This window comes from Sebastes umbrosus, chromosome 22 (genome assembly GCF_015220745.1).
Source record: "Sebastes umbrosus isolate fSebUmb1 chromosome 22, fSebUmb1.pri, whole genome shotgun sequence".
Classification (NCBI taxonomy): domain Eukaryota; kingdom Metazoa; phylum Chordata; class Actinopteri; order Perciformes; family Sebastidae; genus Sebastes; species Sebastes umbrosus.
Window position 1 is genome coordinate 3,336,124 of NC_051290.1, and position 19,875 is coordinate 3,355,998.

The 19,875-nt window shown below is 38.6% G+C and overlaps 2 protein-coding genes and 1 long non-coding RNA gene across 3 annotated transcripts in view; 1 reads left to right on the top strand and 2 right to left on the bottom strand.

Annotated features, from left to right (window-relative positions):
- Window positions 1–723, bottom strand: part of LOC119481315 — a 29,107-nt gene extending 28,384 nt beyond the window's left edge. Inside the window, exon 1 of the long non-coding RNA XR_005205167.1 lies at window positions 589–723. This is a non-coding gene — a long non-coding RNA (uncharacterized LOC119481315). The remainder of the gene's footprint in view (window positions 1–588) is intronic.
- Window positions 724–804: 81 nt separating this feature from the next.
- Window positions 805–12,736, top strand: LOC119481305 (FERM domain-containing protein 7). Its single transcript, XM_037758091.1, has 12 exons — window positions 805–991; window positions 6,685–6,789; window positions 6,874–6,916; window positions 7,614–7,692; window positions 7,832–7,929; window positions 8,070–8,184; window positions 8,313–8,460; window positions 8,990–9,085; window positions 9,208–9,371; window positions 10,141–10,209; window positions 10,504–10,579; window positions 10,924–12,736. Exons 1-12 carry the CDS (start codon window positions 839–841, stop codon window positions 12,109–12,111), a joined length of 2,334 nt encoding a protein of 777 aa, XP_037614019.1. The 5' UTR covers window positions 805–838; the 3' UTR covers window positions 12,112–12,736.
- A 579-nt stretch (window positions 12,737–13,315) lies between these two features.
- stk26 (serine/threonine protein kinase 26) overlaps window positions 13,316–19,875 on the bottom strand; it is a 28,863-nt gene continuing 22,303 nt past the window's right edge. The window contains exons 7-12 of the mRNA XM_037758099.1: window positions 18,613–18,798; window positions 17,093–17,235; window positions 16,876–16,972; window positions 15,882–15,944; window positions 15,431–15,558; window positions 13,316–14,767 (exon numbers count right to left, since the gene is read on the bottom strand). Of these exons, the coding sequence (XP_037614027.1) occupies window positions 14,752–14,767; window positions 15,431–15,558; window positions 15,882–15,944; window positions 16,876–16,972; window positions 17,093–17,235; window positions 18,613–18,798 (633 nt within the window). The 3' untranslated portion in view covers window positions 13,316–14,751. The remainder of the gene's footprint in view (window positions 14,768–15,430; window positions 15,559–15,881; window positions 15,945–16,875; window positions 16,973–17,092; window positions 17,236–18,612; window positions 18,799–19,875) is intronic.

A 19,875-nucleotide genomic window follows, 5' to 3' on the forward strand; every position in this document is an offset into this window, starting at 1 on the left:
AAAATCATATTAATAAATTCTGTATTTTAACTATTTCCAACATTGTAATTGAACAAAAAAAAACATATACATAAATTATTATTCCAAGCATAGTATTTAATGAATACTCACATAAAGTGATAATAATAAATTAAATTAAATTAAATTAAAATAAAATAAAATAAAATAAAATAAAATAAAATAAAATAAGGTAAAATAAAATAAAATAAAATAAAATAAAATAAAATAAAGTAAAATAAAATAAAGTAAAGTAAAGTAAGATAAAAATAAAATAAAATAAAATAAAGTAAAATAAAATAAAATAAAATAAAATAAAATAAAATAAAGTAAAGTAAAGTAAGATAAAAATAAAATAAAATAAAATAAAATAAAGTAAAATAAAATAAAATAAAGTAAAATAAAATAAAATAAAATAAAATAAAATAAAATAAAATAAAGTAAAGTAAAGTAAGATAAAATAAAATAATAATAAAAGTCTGACTGGGGCTGTTCAGCTGCACAATTATTATTTTTACTTTTTATATTTTAAGTACATGTTTCTGATGATATTTCAGTACTTTTACTTGAGTATAATGAATGCAGTACTACCTCCTCCACCGTAGTACTGCAGTATATAGGGAAGTATAGGGAAGCTGGATTAGTGGTCATCAGGCATCTGGAGAGAGCGCGCTCTCCTGAGAGGAAGAGGAAGAGGAGGATGATGATGATGATGAGGATGATGAGGATGCATGAAGTCGTCGTGCTGCTGTGAGTTCTGGATGAACCGTCAGGATGAAGGATGTAACAGAATCTTTCTGTTGTTGTTTTAATCTCTCCTGAGAGAGAGAGACCTGGACAGATGGGGGACCTGGACCGGGACCAGGACCTGGACCGGCCCCGGAGGACCCGGAGACTCGGGAGCATCACGACCAGGTCCCGGGTCTCCAAGGAGACCAAGCTCCGGCTGCGCGTGGTCTTCCTGGACGACAGCGATCGCACGTTCGAGGTGGAGGTGAGTTATAGTCATCAATAGAAATTAACTTACTTTTATTTATTTATTTTTTACTTTATAACACAATAAAAAAAAATAATAATAATAATAAATTTAAAAAAAATTAAAATTTAAAAAAAAAAAAAAAATAATAAATATAATTTTATGGAAATCAAAAAAAAAAGAAAAGGAATTAACTTGTTTATTTGTATTTATTTCACTGCACATGTGCACCTATCTCTTTTTTATGGTGCACAGTATTTTATTACTGCATTTTATAAAATATTTATGATTTATTAAATAAATCCCACATTGTTCTTTTATACTAGGAATAAGATTTTTTTATACTATAAACTATATTTATACTATAATATTGCATACCAGTGTATGTTTCCACATGTAAATCACTATTACAGTATAATCTAACCTATAGGACACTATGACCACACCAGTGGTGAAATGTAACTAAGTACATTTACTCAATGTACTTGAGTATTTACTTGAGTATTTCAATTTTATGCAACTTTATACTTCTACCCAGAAATATTGTACATTTTACTCCACTACATTTAGTTAGTAGTAAGTTTGCAGATTCAGATTATTAATACAAAATATAAATCTACTAATAAATTATGATGTATTATTATAGATTAATCTACCCAGCAGTATATAAAGTATTTAAAAGTAGCTCCACCTTTACCCACATTAATGCATCGATAATTATAATCCAGTTATATAATACCTATTATTCTGCATAATGAGTTTACTTTTGGTACTTTAAGTATATTTTATCGCTGATTTATATTTTTAACTTAAGCAAGATTTTGAAGTAATGAATTTACTGTACTTCCTCCACCACTGTTTACTATACCTACTAAACTATTGGGCAGTTTAAAGTATTATATTATATAAGTTATATATTATAACCCTAAATTGATCATATTTTTTTCTCCCATTGGTTTCTGGACTACGGTTTTGAAGCCTCGAGTCCAGCTTTTTGGTCATCGCCATCTCGTTTTTTTGCCGTCGTCATCTTGGTACTTGGCCGTCGTCATCTTGGTACTTGGCCGTCGTCATCTTGGTTTTTGGCCATCGTCATCTTGGTTTTTGGCCGTCGTCATCTTGGTACTTGGCCGTCGTCATCTTGGTTTTTGGCCGTCGTCATCTTGGTTTTTAGCCGTTGCCATCTTTGTTTTTGGCCGTCGTCATCTTGGTTTTTAGCCGTTGCCATCTTGGTTTTTGGCCGTCGTCATCTTGGTACTTGGCCGTCGTCATCTTGGTTTTTGGCCGTCGTCATCTTGGTTTTTAGCCGTTGCCATCTTGGTTTTTGGCCGTCGTCATCTTGGTACTTGGCCGTCGTCATCTTGGTTTTTGGCCGTCGTCATCTTGGTACTTGGCCGTCGTCATCTTGGTTTTTGGCCGTCGTCATCTTGGTTTTTGGCCGTCGTCATCTTGGTACTTGGCCGTCGTCATCTTGGTTTTTGGCCGTCGTCATCTTGGTTTTTGGCCGTCGTCATCTTGGTACTTGGCCGTCGTCATCTTGGTTTTTGGCCGTCGTCATCTTGGTTTTTGGCCGTCGTCATCTTGGTTTTTGGTTGTCACCATCTTTGTTTTTGGCCGTCGTCATCTTGGTTTTTAGCCGTTGCCATCTTTGTTTTTGGCCGTCGTCATCTTGGTTTTTAGCCGTTGCCATCTTGGTTTTTGGCCGTCGTCATCTTGATACTTGGCCGTCGTCATCTTGGTTTTTAGCCGTCACCATCTTGGTTTTTGGCCGTCACCATTTAAGTTTTTGATCACATGTTTTATTTGTAAATTCTTACTTCTGTACTTTTACTTAAGTAACATTTTGAATGCAGGACTTTGTGTATTTTTTACAGTACAAGAGATCTTAGTACTTCTTTCAGCACTGAAATCACCTAAATGAACGAATGAATAAATGCAGAAACAGTAGTGACCAACAGTTTAACATAAGTTATGTTGAGTGACTGAGGTTAAACGGTTTAGACCTAAAAAATGTTTTAGTTTTGAACATTAGTGACCTCAGTTTTAGATTTTAGATCAGCCGATGACTCATTCATCACTAAAGTTCTCCCACATGGTCACAGCTGGTATCTATTTATCTACTTGTTCAGGACAGATTTACGATGTGTGGAAGTAAATATAGGATCAAACTTTTTAATTACATATCTTAAAATAGATTGCATGAATCAGATAAATACTAAGATGTTGCAGATGTTTTCAAGCTGTCGAACAGAGAATGTGTGTGATGTGTAAACAGCTGGATGTGGAACGTAAATACTCTGCTGTCTATGAACGGTCATGTGATCCACCAGCAGAGAGACGGCTCGCGTTTTCCAACATGGTGACGTCGCCTGCGAGGCAGTAAAGCAGTCTAAAAAGAGACTTTCAGTGTGTTTGTGTGTGTGCGGTATTGTGTTAGCAAAGTAGTCGGTTTCCCAGCAGCCTCGGGGACATTAGTAGCATCTTTACAAGAGGAGGAGGAGAGAGACGAAGGAAGAAACAATAAAAGAAAGAAAAAGGATGGATAGATGAGAGCAAAAATAAACTACCCACCCTGTGATAAATATAGTTTATCTGGTCAACAGAGGAGGTAATAAGTGTGTGTGTGAGACGGACCAAACCAACTCTAAAATCATAATAAATAGGTTTCAAGTTATGTGGGTGAGACCCAGAGAGACTCTGATCTTCAAGCCTTCGGGGCAAAAACCGCAATTAATGATCAGACAAGATGTGGAGGAAGAGAAAAGAGGGATGACTGACTGACTGGAGGAATGGTGGATAGACAGATGAGTAAAACGTATTCTCAAAGTTTATTTTATGGAGAAACACTATGCCTAGTACACCAATGTGACATGTTTAAAAATGAGTGATAGAGGAAGCTAAAATGAAAATGTGAAGAAAGGACTAATACCTGGGATTAGTGAGACATAGAGCCAGGGTTAAGATAAATCTCCGAAGTTAGAGTTACTCTCATAGACTGTATAGAAGAAGTGGACGTAGTGATGTCACCCATTGGTTTGTTGGCTATGGTTTTCAAGCCTCGAGTCTGGCATTTTGGCGGTCGCCATCTTGGTTTTTGGCTGTCACCATTTTGGTTTTTGGCCGTCACCATTTTGTTTTTTGGCGGTCGCCATCTGTGTTTTTGGCCGACGCCATCTTCGTTTTTGGCCCTCGCCATTTTGGTTTGGCCATTGCCATCATGGTCTTTGGCCGTCACCATCTTGGTTTTTGGCCGTCGCCGTCTTGGTTTTTGGCCGTCCCCATCTTGGTTTTTGGCCGTCCCCATCTTGGTTTTTGGCCGTCACCATCTTGGTTTTTGGTCGTCACCATCTTGGTTTTTAGCTGTCGCCATCTTGGTTTTTGGCTGTCACCATCTTGGCTTTTGGCCGTCACCATATTGGTTTTTGGCCCTCGCCATCTTGTTTTTTTGGCCCTCGCCGTATTGGTTTTTGGCCCTCGCCGTATTGGTTTTTGGCCCTAGCCATCTTGGTTTTTTGGCCCTCGCCATATTGGTTTAAAAAAAAAAAGACAGTAGAATTTGAAATTTCCAATTTTGGCACCACGAAATATGGAAATGCAGGCAGATTGATGTAGCAGAACTAAAGATATGGTCCGGGTTTAAAACTGCATACTAATGTACTGACCCCCTATGGGGATTGACTCGCTTTTGGAGCCTCAAGTGGCCATTTGTGTGACTGCAGTATTTGGCACCACGTTGGCTTCATTTCTCAGCACCAGAGGTTGCCGCTTGGTCTCAAGGCACCCAGATCAATTCTTGCTAATCTAGCATACATCTTGACATATTCTACAAATAGTACACAAAATCCCCATACATGTACTCTTCAGTGTGAACGCACGTCATACATAGTATGAATAGTATGTGTTTTCTATCACAGCCATTGAGGCAATTTATCAGACTTCACACAGCTCCCTCTGGAGACACTGAAGACTTACTTTTTTTTCACCAATGCAGTAGTACTCCCCAACATATGTACACATACTTTGAGGTGCAAAATCGGTGGAGTTCCCCTTTAATTAAAAGAATAAAATGACAGTATTAAACCCACAGTTCACAAGAACACACTTTCATTGACAAAAATATACAGGATTATAACTTTCAGTTCCTTTAGTCACACAGCGGAGCGGTTACAGCTTTACTGGCTGGCAGGAAGTCTGAACAGGTGGAGCTAATTAAAAGTAATGAGCTGTGTGGGTTCAGTCCTCTACCTGATATCAGGAACATTATCACACTTTATGACTTCATGTGAGGAAAGTGAGTTGATGATCTTCTTACGGACAGTCAGTCTGAATGTTGTGCCTTATCGCATTAAAGAGACATAATTAAAGATTAAAAACTCATTTTACCGCTCAGGAACGTTGTTGTTTTCCCATCACACGTTCTACAGATGAACGTCCAGCCAGCAGATTGGACAGTAAAGTTACCCTCCATTGTGCTCTATTCCGCTCTATTGAAACTAACTGCTCTGTTGTTGTGGGGGCGGCCGTTTGTTTCCAGTAATCATCGGTTAGGCCGGTGTTCTCTTTATAATCGCTTACAGCTGCTCTGTCCCTCCTCTTCCTCCTCTTCCTCTTCTCATTCTCTCATGACAAGTTAATGAGGGGCGTCCAGTGACCCCCGCCGGGGCGCTAAACGCCGGCTAGCAGACAGCTAACGCTAAAAAAAAACCTTGCGTTGCAATGCATAAACAGCATATCGGTAATTAGAGAGATGAGAGAGGAAAGGAGAGAGTTAAGGGATGGAGAGAGGAGGAAAGAAGAACAGACGATAGGAAGGTTATTGAGTGCAAATCCCTGCTACATTTTATTGGACTGAAACAAGCGACGACTTTACTGGGTCTTCATAGCAAATGAACAAGCTCCGTGTACTAACGTGACGTCCACAGCAGCACATCGCTTAGCTTCCTGTCTGCTGCTCCAAATTAGGAGCACGCCGACCACCATCTAAGTTACTGTATGTGACGTTAACCCTGCCTAAATATCTCCATACCGATACTGAAACAATACCACGGCAAAAACCTGAAACATCAGGAAAAATAATGAAATAATAGAACTTTATAGAACTTATTATTATTTTATATTTGTCCTGATGTCGCACATCGACACAATTCACAGCTCGTATTAAAACATGGTCATTCTTAAAGTATCAGTACTGATAAAACAGAGTATTGTATCGTTTTCGACAGCAGGGTATCGCATTACCTTTCTAGTGTTGGTGTTCCGTGCAACACTAGACGTTACTACACTGACTATACGGATGTTTATATACTGTACATGTAGCAGCGACATCATGCAGAAACCTACGTCAGGTCACGTTGGGAAACTTTTTTAGAAGGGCTTGAAGGGAAAATAGCATTTTGACGCTAAAACATATGTATTTCGAGCAAAATGTGAATTGAATACATAAAGAACACCACTGGGAAAAACACCATTCACACCTTTTTTTGTGAGCAGGCCTCAAAGGCAAAGAGTCAATGGACCTCCAGCTCATACGAACGCAGCATTATATAAACTCTCATTATGCAAAGTGAACTAAGTAACAGAGAAACTGAGCTGCACCACATCCTCTGGGGTCCCCCGAGTGTCCCCGGGAATCCAGGTTTTAAGAGCGTCTCAATTAAAAAATCCAATCATCCCTCTCTCACTCGCTTACATTATCTTTAATTCTCTCTCAGCAAAAGGTTTTAGGAGGCGACTTCTTCAACAAAGTGTGTGGTCATCTGAAGCTGCTGGAGAAAGAGTACTTTGGCCTGGAGTTCAGACACCACGGCGGCAACTACGTAAGAAAAATCAAACACACACGTGAAGAGTATTTGGGATTTCTTTGCCACGTGTATATAACCTGTGTGTTTTGTCTGTTGCAGGTGTGGTTGGAGCTGCTGAAGCCGCTGGCCAAACAGATTAAATGTAAGTTTCTAAAGCAACTGATTCAGGCGGCTAAAATAATCCTCTTTATTCTCATCCAGCTAATCTGGTTCTTTGGAAGCAGTGAGAGGATTGATTTGTTAATCCTGGGTGAGGTTATATTGAATAACACTGCGCACTTATTTTGAAATAAAATGATGAACTATGATCATCATTCATACGGTTGGGTTGAGTGCTGAAGGTTGGGAACCCTCCCAGCATGCATTGGAGCAATAGGTTCTTCTTCACGGAGTCCACCATGTTTCTACAGTAGCCCAGAACGGACAAACCAAACACCTCTCTAGAGAGATCCTTTTTGTGTTTTTACGTTACCTGAAGGCCACTGTAGTTCTCCGTGCTAAACCGTGGTACCGCCAGCCGCCGTCTGACTTCCATTGCTCTTAAACTAGCGTCATTATGGTAAAGATGGCGTCTGAGCGAGGTGAATGGCATTACTGCGTTTTTTCACTCGGTGGCTCACGTTACCGCGGTCTTGTAAAAGGGAGGAGTGAGCGGAGGGGTACTCAAGTTGGTTGCAATCTGCAACCACACCACTAGATCCCACCACATCCTACACATTGCACCTTTAATGTCAAATTAAATGTCACGTTTTGGCTTTTTTTAGTGTAGCTACAAACCTTTATTTTGTTGTATATTTTACCTGTGATACTTCCTTCCTTTTTCTTCTCTCTCTCGTCAGACACCAACGATCTGTTCTTCAGGTTTATAGTAAAGTTCTTTCCACCAGATCCTGGACAACTAAAGAGAGGCCTCACCAGGTAACGCTGTTCCTTCTCTTTGGATCTTTGTCGGATGCTCTCATACAGGATTGTATTGTACAGGTGTCCTCTGATATGATTCATGTTTTTCTAAAACAGCAATGCAAACTGAGATACCAAACTTTAACTGTGTGTGTAGGTATCTTTTTGCCTTACAGATAAAGCAGGACTTGTCTAACGGCAGTCTGACCTGTAATGACAACAGCGCCACCCTGCTGGTCTCTCACATACTGCAGGGTAAGACATTGGCATTATTTAGTTAATCTACTGAACTTCCCCTGTAACCGTACAGAGTTGTTTTTATTTACATGTAAGGGGCATGTTTTTATGTGTTTTATGTGTGTGTGTGTGTGTGTGTGTGTGTGTGTGTGTTGCAGCAGAGCTAGGGGACTTTGACGAGGAGCTGGACGCTCACCATTTAGAGATGAAGCAGTACGTCCCCAACCAGGAATATCTAGACCACAAGATCATCAAGTTTCACAAGAAACACAGGTACACACTGAGTTGATGCGTTGATCTTCACTCCAAAACATAGCCACCAAAAACATATCGCAAAGCCTGCAAATCCTCACGTTAATCACATCCAAGGTCTCTCTCTCTCTCTCTCTCTCTACCTGCAGAGGCGTGTCCCCAGGAGACTCCGACATCCACCTTCTGGAGGTGGCGAGGAAGCTGGACATGTACGGCATCAGGCCTCACCCCGCTCACGACGGGGAGGGAATGAGGATCAACCTGGCTGTCACACACTCTGGAGTACTGGTCTTTCAGGTATATGGTCTCATACGCTGTGTATAGCCACATTAGCAGCTCAGCTCAAGGGAGGGTTAGTTTGGTGGTCCAAAGCATAGACTGTATCTTGGTTTTTGTGCCGTTGACATCTTGGTTTTTGGCCATCGCCATCTTGTTATTTGGCTATAGCCATCTTGGTTCATTGCAACCAGAAGTGACACAAGAGGGTGGAGCTAATTACAACTGAACGCTGAATAAGGCCAACAATTAACTTTCATGAACTGAAAACACACTGTGAAAGGGTTAGTTCTAAGATGAAGCGTGATGAACGTGGTAGCAAAATTTGGTAGAGCCATTCAGGGTGTCCAGAGGATGAATCCTAAAGACTTTGGTGATCCCTTGACTTTTTATCTAGCGCCACCAACAGGTTAAAATTACACACATTAAACGTCTAAAACTGACCAAATTCATGACGGATATGTTGCATGTTGCTAAACATGAGCGTGTTATATCTGTCATCTTGCACTGAAGGACATATCAATGGATCTTTTTGTTCTGCGCTTTCTAGGGAAACACCAAAATCAACACATTCAGCTGGGCGAAGATCCGCAAGCTGAGCTTCAAGCGCAAACACTTCCTCATCAAACTCCACGACAAAGTCGGGGTGAGGCCCGTTTGTTTTAAACTCGACCGGAGACGACAGGAGGTTGTGTGACTGCATTTGTCAATTTTTATTTCTGTGCATATACTGTATGTGTCCATTGATGCAAGTGTGTGTCCATCCAGCCATCGTGTAAGGACACACTAGAGTTATCCATGGCCAGTCGAGATGTGTGCAAGTCCTTCTGGAAGACGTGTGTGGAGTACCACGCCTTCTTCAGGCTGGCCGAGGAACCCAAGACGATGCACAAAACACTGCTGTCCTGTAAAGGCTCCAGCTTTAGATACAGGTAAAACACACTGCTGTGATATAAAGATATAAAACTCCCATTTCCTTGTCTCTGTATATTTAATGAGTGTAGTTATACACAAGAAGTATCAGATCATGAAACACCACAGTGTAAAAAAATACTCTGTTAAGTAAGAATCCTGCATTCAAAATTTAAGTAAAGTAAAAGTACAAAAGTATTAGCATGAAAATATACATAAAGTACCAAAAGTAAAAGTACTCGTTATGCAGAATGACCCATTTCAGAATAATATATATTATATTATTGGATAATAACTATTGATGCATTAAATCAGTGTTTTGTTTTGCAAGGTATATTAGTGACGTTTTCTTAGTTTACTTACAATCCATATTTTTCTTAGTTTACAAACAACCACGCCCAACCACGACGTTTTTTCCTAAACCTTTTTGTTGCCTAAACCTAAGAGAGTGTTTTTGTCCCCTCAACCTAACTATGTACGTTACCGTAGTTTTGTTGTGTGGCGTACAAATGACACGCTAAAAGGCTAAAATGCGTCCTCATGACACGCGGAATGACCTTCCAATGTTGTGCTATCTATACACCTTCCTGTGAGACCGGGTTGTGTTGAACTTGAGCACATTTATAACTTTATTTTTGTTTTAATCTATATTTTCTCATTCATTTTTCTCACGCAATTTCATGTTATTTTGGGGAAAGCTTTTGTATGTTGTTTTAAGTCAAACGCTGTATTGTAAGCTTTAAGAGGATGATGATGATTTACTGTTTGACGTGTTATTTTTTGTGGCAGCGGACGGACGCAGAAACAGCTGCTGGAGTGTATGGGATCAGGGGAGAAGAAGCCTTCGCACTTTGAGAGGTGAGAATAAATTCATCAGCAAACGTTTAATGTATTAGACCATTTGATCAACACAGATGCTCAAATTTGCCAATCTGCCAATTAGCCAAACAGACAAACGGTACAATAAATCAAGTTCAACTCTTTGATCTCTTTTTATCCTGTGATAACCTCAGATAATCATTTATCAAAGAAACATTTGGAAAAGAGATAAAACACGAGCTAACGAAGGATAAAAGGCAAAGTTTTTTTGGTAATTTCTTATCTTTTCTGTATGTATCATCATGTCTTTTTGTCTTCTCGCTCTTTAACCAGGACTTACTGTCAGTCAGACCACGATCCCAGACAGTGTCGCTCTTCTCCTGATCTCCTCACGGACGTCTCCAAACAGGTAATAAAAACTGACATTTATGCACATACTATGCTGTACGTAAGAAGTAGAACTGCATCGATTAGTCGATTAATCGTTAAGTTGACCAACAGAAAGTGAATCAGCAACTATTTTGATAAAAAATTGATCATTTATGTAATTTTTCAAGCAAAAAAGACAAATATTTGCTGCATTTCTTGGTAATTTATTAAATTGAATATCTTTGGGTTTTATATCTTGGGCAATCACCAGTTTTCTGATATTTTATTGACGTAACAATTCAAGTTAATAATTGGCAAATTAAACTATAATGAAAATAAATAAGTTGCATCATAGTCTAATGTTTGTGTGTCTTACCTCCTCAGTTCTATGAGCACTCCCACCCGTTCACCCGGTCGGGTCATGCCTTGGCGGTCTACAGTCAGGATGAGTTGGACCCACATCACCGAGGCGTAGACAACATCGAAATCGGTGGAGGAGGAGCTAAACGCAGCCAATCATCCGTGGAGGTCACCCAGAGGACCCGCCCTCTCACCCAAGTCTCCCCCCTCTCTCCATCTCTACACCCATCAACCCCCTCGCCCAAGATACGATCTGCCTCCACATCTGTGATGGACGACATGAGAGGAGGGCGGATCGGGGCTCAGCGCCAAGCCCAACGGCTAGCCGGCGTCTACGGCAACCGGTCGCGGCGTCGCCCCAATCCCCAGCCGCACCCGGACGCCGCTCAGCAGCTGGTTCTTCTCTACCCAAACAGTCCCGCCTACCAGTATCACCCCGTCCTCCCAACGTTCCCGTTCGCCGGATCCTCGCCTCTCAACCGACACCCCTACTTGTCGGACTACGTCACCGTTTCCTCGCTGGAGCGTTTCCCGCAGGCGAGGAGGCAGGATTATGTGACGATGGACGGCCTATCGCGGCCGCTTTTCTATCCGCGGAGCCATGATTCGCCGTCGCTCTCGCCAATCAGGAGGAGCCTCCGCCCCTCTGGCTCAGGCGGGCTGGGATTGGCTCGGGTTTACCATCCGGGAAGCAACGGAGCGAGGCTCTTGGGCGTTGGACATACAGAGGCGGGGCATTACAGCGACGACTCCAACTTCCTCCCGGGGCTGCCTCGCCGCGTCGCTAGCCAACCAGATGTCAAGTTTCACCTCTCGAGGAGTTCTAACCCCGGTTTTAACCCCGCCTCCGAGTTCCGTCCCCTTGGTTACTACCCTCACCTGACACGCCCCTCCAGACCCAACTACCTCCCGCTGAACTCCTCGCCTCTGCCCGATCGGCCCACCTCGCTATGCATGATCGGAGGCACCACGGGAAGCTACAGTGACTCGGACCCGGAGGTCTTCTATCCGTACTACTGCCCTCCACCCCCGCTGGGGACAGTGGTACGGCCCGCTGGACTAGCCAGGATGAGGTTCTCCTCTGGGAGCCTCCAACTGGACGAGGAGGAGGAGGGGGAGGAAGAGGATGGCGCAGCAAAAAAAGAGTTGAAGGGTGAGAGAGAAAAGACCGAGACTAAAGGTGCTGCAAAGATTACTCAAGTCACGCTGTAGATAATAACAAAAGGTTCAAGATGTGATCACACTCAACACTGGCAGGATGGGTTTTAAAATGTGATGGCTTCATATGTATGAGAAGTGTGTTGGTTTTGAGGTGTACTGGCAGATGAAATGTACTGTTTATGCCTTGTTTTAGCGAAAACCTCAGCTTCTTTGGTAGCCACATTACGGGTACAAGCTAGCAAATTTGTAAAAAAAATATATGTGCCCCTCCGAGCTGACCATCAAAGGTCCAACAAATTGTAATATCCTCGGCCTAACCCACCTGATTTACAGTCTATTACAATTTTCATATCTAGCCAATCAGTTCGATCAGTTATACATCAGACCGGCCATACGTTATCCAGAGTAGGCTCGTATGGCCACGCCCCGTTTTGGGGAAATTACAATCCAAACATACGTCAAATTGCATTGAAGTCTATGGGATCTTTGGTTTTCTATTCCCCAAAAGGGGGCGTGGCCTTGACTTTTTGCAAAGTATCCGTATGTGTCGGTCTAATCTATCAAATTAATTCAAATTTTTATTTCCGCATGTGTAAAATGTCAACACTGTGAAAATCGAGTTACCACGAGATGCACAAAAAGGTTAGTCAAGAGTTATAGTGCGCTACATCAGGTGAAGCCTGGCTTAATGTCTTAACATACAAATTAGCATGTGGACTTTTTCTGCTCTATCTGTGCTGAAACTGATTATTAAAGTGGATTTCTGTTTTTACTTAGTTGAAGCATCTGGTATTGACAGTCCATCTCTGTATGGAATAACATGCATTTTCTTAAATATCCACAACAGCCTTGCAGGTGGAGCAGGTCTATATTTATAAGACTTTAATATTAAGTTTCGTTTGTGCGATGCGTAGGCTACGTAGGTTTGGAAAACTTATTGGACGACGTTCTGGGTGATGTAGCTGGGTATGTGTTATTTTATATGAATGGTTCTTGTGAATTCTGTAGGAAAATGTGAAGATTGTTTTGGTTTAAAGCAACTGTGCCAATAAAGGTTTATACAAGGATAATGCAACAAGATCTACAAATTCATCTGGTATGTTCTCTACCCTTTATCATATCATTGTTGGGTATTTTCACCCAAGACACATTGCGATAACAGAAATTTAAATAAAGCAAAGATTACCAGAAATTACTCGTACCCAAAATTTCTTTTAAGCTTTCCTTCAGAAAAAAACATTAAAGTACAGAAACAGTTGTTTCTCAATCAAACTTAAATATTTATTCATAAAACTCTAAGTCCCGCTACAAAAAAAAGAGTACACTTCTGTAAAATCTTACATCTTTCATTTTACATTTCCCCCCTCAACAAGCATTGTCGTATCCCTTATGATATATAAAAAGACAAAAATATACAATGACCAAGTTTTTATAGTGTCTTTGGTACAAACTATCAGTAATACCTTTGATTACAGCTCCCGTCATGCTCTTGAAAAGGACCTGCGTTACTTTACAATGATGGGTAACAACGTCCTTTACACATCAAGCATTATGTTAAGAATCAACCGTTTTTTCCCAAACTTGATGCATATTGAAAAAAGGACACAGTGTTTTCATGAGCGAGTGGAAGACCTTTGTGCGGTTGCGTCTTGCTTGCAGATCCTGGAAAATGTTAATTTTTTGTTTTTATTCCCACTGAAATCTTGACACTTTTTGAACATCCCAGAATACGAATCCCAGAATGAAATCTCAGCCAACAGTCCGGACCAATTCAACCGTTCATTTGGAGCGCCAATTAGTTTTTCATCTTGGATGTTCAAAATAATTTCCATACAAATCAGTAAGTAAAGCTGAAAAATTGTTCCGGATTACATATTTAATAGCATTTATGCTGTAAAATCACACCTAAAATGACCAAATATAAGTCTGAAAAACGGAAGTGTTTGACTTTGAAGGTTAGACCTGACCTCGACTTGAACTCCGGGATCAGGGAACTGTAATTTAAAGCATTACTGAAGGCAACAAAAAAATGTAATATTGGCATATAATCTGTCTCAAGTGCTACTGAACAAACATATAAACATCTACAAAGTCAAGACGAGTCATGACACAAAACATACCACTGCTGATGGACGAGAACCCTCTTCTATATAGAACTTTCTGTGTACGGTTTCAACAAAAAAACAAATAAAAACATGCTCAAAATGTGACGTCTACTTTTAAAAAATGACTGATAACATAAATAATTAAGGCACATGATGGTAATTTTAAAGTTTAAATATGTAGACTTACTTAAGGTGTTAAGTTTGAGCAAAAAAGGAGGAGTTCATGACCCTAAAAAGGGGAAACGAAAACCACAAATCCAACTGACAACTTAAAATTGTTTTTTCAAAACTTCAGACCAGAGGATTAAAAAATACGGCGAATTTTGAATCCAACTCGGGGTGAAAGAAAGGTCTTCAACCTGCAGCAGTGAATATATATATATTTATAATATATAGTGTATATATTACATTAGTAGTGTGTGTGTGCATGTGTGTGTGTGTGTGTGTGTGTGATGTGTTTGTACAGCGAGGAGACATCGCACAGCAAATCTCCTCAGTTTTCCAAATCATCCAGCAGCGTCACCGTACGGAGACACAGTCTCTATTCACATAATGTACTTCCTTTTCCGATCCGGGTTCGAGTCCTTCAGGTGGTCGTGAATCTGAGGGAGAGTCAAGATGGAGGGAGAGAGAAACATTTGGTTAACAAATAATCTGACGGAGGTCGATACAGACATCTTGTTCTGAGTAATATGACGCATGAGAGGGAGAGAAAGAGAGGCAGCAGACAGAAAACAAGGAGGAATTATACACAAATAAAAGAACTAGTCAAAAGTTCTGAGGTAAAATTACTACTTTTGTGAATGTAGTCTGGTGGCTTTAAAGAGAGCGCTATAACGGCTTCGGTTCCCCGTCAGAAAGGGCTGTCTGACGGCGAGGTAAAGCGGCCGTGGACTGGTTCTGCGTGGTAAAATTACTGCTTTTGTGAATGTAGTCTGGTGGCTTTAAAGAGAGTGATATAACCGCTTCAGTTCCCCGGCGGAAAGAGCTGTCTGACGGCGAGGTAAAGCGGCCGTGGACGAGTTCTGCGAGGTAAAATTAGTGTTTTTGTGAATGGAGTCTGGTGGCTTTGAAGAGAGCGCTATAACCGCTTCAGTTCACTTCATCTCGCAATCAGACAGCTCTTTCCAACGTGGGACTGTAGCCGTTATATCGCCGTCTTCAAAGCTACCACACCAGATTCCATTCACAAAAAAACAGTAATTTTACCTTGCAGAACGTGGGAGTTGCTGGTCTACCGTTGGGAAAAGAAAGACTTCTGGTACCTGGCAATGATGTGTGTGACCATCCTGTCCGTGATGCCTGGACAGACCTCTTCAGCCAATCGGATGTTGCGTTCCAGCTCCTCGATGGCCAGTCGCTGCTCAGAGTGCTCCTTGTGCTGCTGCTTCAACTACAAGAAGAAAACACAATTCTGCACATCTGCTTTTCACAGAACCCCAAACCGAGGTCATACTCCTCTGTATTGTTCTCTGAAGTTTGAACACATTGTGAGCTTATTTTAGAGTCTTATGATTGTTTTAGGAGTTCATATTTTCCCCCTTATATGCATGGCATTGTGGGAAAAGTTTTAACATCTTGAAAGACAATCTTTTTTGAGCTGCAATATTTTCATGCACACATGTGCAGTACATGTATTTACAGACATAAATGCCTCAGAAAACTAAACTAAATAGGGTTGTTGTTGGCGTGACTGAAGTGTGTGTATATACTAACCTCAGTGAAGACAGGAGAGATGACTGTTGTGAGACTGGCAGATTTAACCAGCTGATCCTGACCCTGCACAGAGGAGGAGGAGGAGGAGGAGGAGGAGGAGGAAGTTGGAAAAAAAAAAAAGGTGAGCATCAACGATTTAGAAACTGACACATCTGACAAGATAAAAAGTCATCTTTGCTTATAAAAAAAATAAATTTAATGTCCATTAATGTGCATATTTAAATGTCCGTTTTCAAATACAGACCAACACTTTTCAAGACGCTGCCTTTAATTGCAGACAATGCTTTTGTTTTATTATTTCCAGCCCTCAAAACCTTTTGTGAAATATTTATAAATAAAATTATTTATAGTGTAATGTTAAAAGGAACATCAATATTTTTTTCTCAAGTTTACAAAATGAGAAACTGGTTTAAAATCTTCTCCCTCTCACAAATCCATGTATATAATATATATATATTATATATTATATATAATATATATATTATATATAATATATATATATATTATATTATGTATAATAATATATATATATTATATAGTATATATAATATATATATTACATATATATATTATATATTATACATAATATAATATATAATATGATATATAATATATACATATTATATATTATATATATATATATTTATATATATATATATATATATAAAATATTAACAAAAAATAACAAATTATAGCATTACTAATAATTAGTAAACATTCATTATCATTTCATTGTTTGTTAACAGTAAAATAACTATTAACTTAAGTTTAGTTAACTATCAATTTACCATTTATAAATAATGGTTATTATAAAGAAATGCTATTTTAATTTTAATATTTTGTTTTCTGTTAAACTTTTCTTCAAACAAGAAATCATTGAATGAAATTTGAGCATTTTGACAGCGTTATCAGCATTTCTCCACCCATGAAAAGCTGTTTCTACGTATAAATACACACATATAGTATATACACCCAGAGTATTATGTGTACTGACCGTTCCGTTGAGGACCTTCCTGCCCTCCGTCTTCTTCTTACGGACGGTGGTGAAGGACCACTCAGGTGACTCGCTGTTCTCTTTATTACTGGACTCCCTTTACATATAAAAACACATACAGTTATGTTACTCATTAAGCACCATCAGACATTAAAGAACACCTGAGCTTCCTGTTTAAAACTGGAATGAAAAGAATCTCCAAAAGTAATCAGATTACCCGTCTGAGTCGTCGGAGCTGCTGCCGCTGTGGCCCTCCTCCTTCCACCTCCTGTACCTGTCGATCAGCTCGCTGAGGTAGGACGTCTTCTTACAGTGTTTGACGATGAACTTGTGTTTGAGGAGCTCTTTGGCTGTCGGACGCTGAACAAAGACAGAAGATGAACCATCTTTAGGTCGACTTACTTCACTCGGTTGTTTATAAGTAAGAGAAAGATGAAGATAAATAAAGGCTGACTGCAGGATTCTGTACTTATCTGAACAGTTTCTTATATGGTTCATTTATGGAGGAGAAAGAGGAAATAAGAGAGAAAGAAGAGGAGCTGTTAGACCACCAGAGGGCAGCAGAACGCAGCTACAATAACACAGTGAACGACATGAAAATAAAACCTTCAAAACTAGAGAAGAACTGAGTTTACAAAGTACTCAACAGCAGAAAAATGACAAAAAATAACTAAAACTATTCAATTAAGATAAAAAAAGCAGGGATTTCACAAACACTTATGGATACAATCTGTATTTTCTTGTAATTATGCATCAAAATATTGTTCCTTAAACTTCCTGTATGACGGCAAGATTTTGGTAGTTTGTGTTTTCTTTTATTTGATTATTTTTATAACATCAAAGGCATGTTTTAAAAACTGTAACCTCTAAGAAGACCCTATAATTTTGAACAAATACGTAATGTTGCTGCCTGACTGGCTAGTAATAGAACACTGAAGTTATTTATTGTTATATTATTTTATTTATCCGGCTAATTATTTATTCTATTTTACCTTTTTAGTCTGGCTTTTAACTGATCTTTATTTATTTATTTATTTATCTGGCTAATTATTTATTATATTTCACCTTTATTTATCGTATTTTACCTTTTTAGTCTGGCCTTTAATTGAGCTTTATTTATTCATTTATCTAGCTATTTTATAAACCAAGCAACTAATCAATTAATCAAGAAAATAATGTAACAACAGATTAGTTAGTTGCAGCCCTACTAGACAACATTAGTCTTTGTAAGTGTCCTCAAGTGAAAGATGTTGGGAGCCGCTGGTTTAATCTTTAACTATGTGTATTTTATTATCCTGGTGGTTGGTTTTTATGCAAAGTAGCTACAACTGTAAGATGTAGTGGACTAAAAAAAACAATATTTCCCTCTTAGATGTAGTAGAGGAGAAGTTAAAAGTAGCATTAAGTGGAAACAGTACCTTAATATGACACTTAAGTACACATACTTTATCTGAGAGCATTTCCTGATTTAATTTGAATTTTATTTATTTTATTTTAATCTTTTATTTATTTTAAATTATGTTTAATTGTGCTGCCCTTGTGAAGCACTTTGTTAGGTGGGTTTTGAAAAATGCTCTATAAATAAAGATTATTATTATTATTATTATTGAGTAAATGTATAAAACTTGGCAGACAGTGTCACAATAACAATTTAAAGAGGATGAAAAAAGCATCTAAACACCATAAACAGATCCTTCGTACGGGGCTAGGAGGATGTAAACTGTGAGTGTGTCTTACGAAGGTAGGGTCCTTGTTGAGGCACGCCTCGGTGAACTCTTTGAAGCTCTTGGAGAAATCTCCGCTCAGCGTCGGAGGAGGAGACTTGGGGATGTGGAACAGCACTCGCATCGGATGCATGTCTGAGTTGGGAGGTTCACCCTTGGCGAGCTCGATGGCCGTGATGCCCAGCGACCAGATATCGGCCTGGAGAGACACACACAGTCAGAATTAACACACAAAGCTTCCTCCCTTAGCGTGACTCTGTTGGGACAGGAAAGCTTGAACAGCATTGATGCAGCTTCTCGTGTCAAAATACCAAAACATCAAATTTAATTCTTCAACCAACAGCAGTATTTTTAGATGCCTGCTACACCTGCAAAACTTTTCATTTATTTATTTACTTTTTTTCTTCATTTATCTACTCATTTATTTAGTTACTTATTAACTTATTATTTATTTAGTTATTTGTTTTCTTTATTTATCTACTCATTTATTTATTTATGTATTGATTTATTTACTTATTTATTTATGTATTGATTTATTTACTTTTTTCTTTGTTTATCTACTCATTTATTTACAAATGTATTTGGTTATTTATTTATGTATTTATTTATTTACTGATTTTTTAAGTTATTTATTTATGTATTTATTTATTTACTTATTATTTATTTACTTATTTACTTTTTTATTTATTTAGCTACTGATTTATTTAGTTATTTATTTACTTATTATTTATTTATTTAATGTTTTCTTTATTTATCTACTCATTTATTTAGTTATTTATTTACTCATTTATTGAGTTATTTATTTATGTATTTATTTATTTACTTTTTTCTTTATTTATGTACTCATTTATTTAGTTATTCATTTACTTATTATTTATTTATTTAATGTTTTCTTTATTTATCTACTCATTTATTTAGTTATTTATTTACTAATTTATTTATTTACTTCTTTTCTCTTTTTATTAGGACAACACAAATTAAATCAACATTTCTGTAAATATGCCATTTGTTAGTCAGCTGGCTAATTTTCAACTGCAAACAGCAAAACTTTAGTACAATAACAGCAAGAATCCCTGAAAAACAGGAAGTTTTTAAAACAAATTTATGTTTGTTTTTGGGCAGAAAGCGATTGTTTTAATTATCAATTAATCTCGTACATTTTGCAATTAAGCGATTAACTGTTTAGTCTGTAAAATGTCAAATGTTTGTTTTGTGTGACCAACAGTCCAAAACCCAAAGATATTCAGTTTCTAATGATTTAAAAATTACAAAAACA

What these genes read in the sequence shown, in the direction of transcription:
- LOC119481305 (XM_037758091.1), top strand. Translation starts at nt 839, where the DNA reads ATGGGGGACCTGGACCGGGACCAGGACCTGGACCGGCCCCGGAGGACC. An exon ending in GGCTCCAGCTTTAGATACAG is followed by an intron (nt 9,372 to 10,140) that starts GTAAAACACACT and finishes TTTTTGTGGCAG; the next exon opens with CGGACGGACGCAGAAACAGC. An exon ending in AAGCCTTCGCACTTTGAGAG is followed by an intron (nt 10,210 to 10,503) that starts GTGAGAATAAAT and finishes CTCTTTAACCAG; the next exon opens with GACTTACTGTCAGTCAGACC.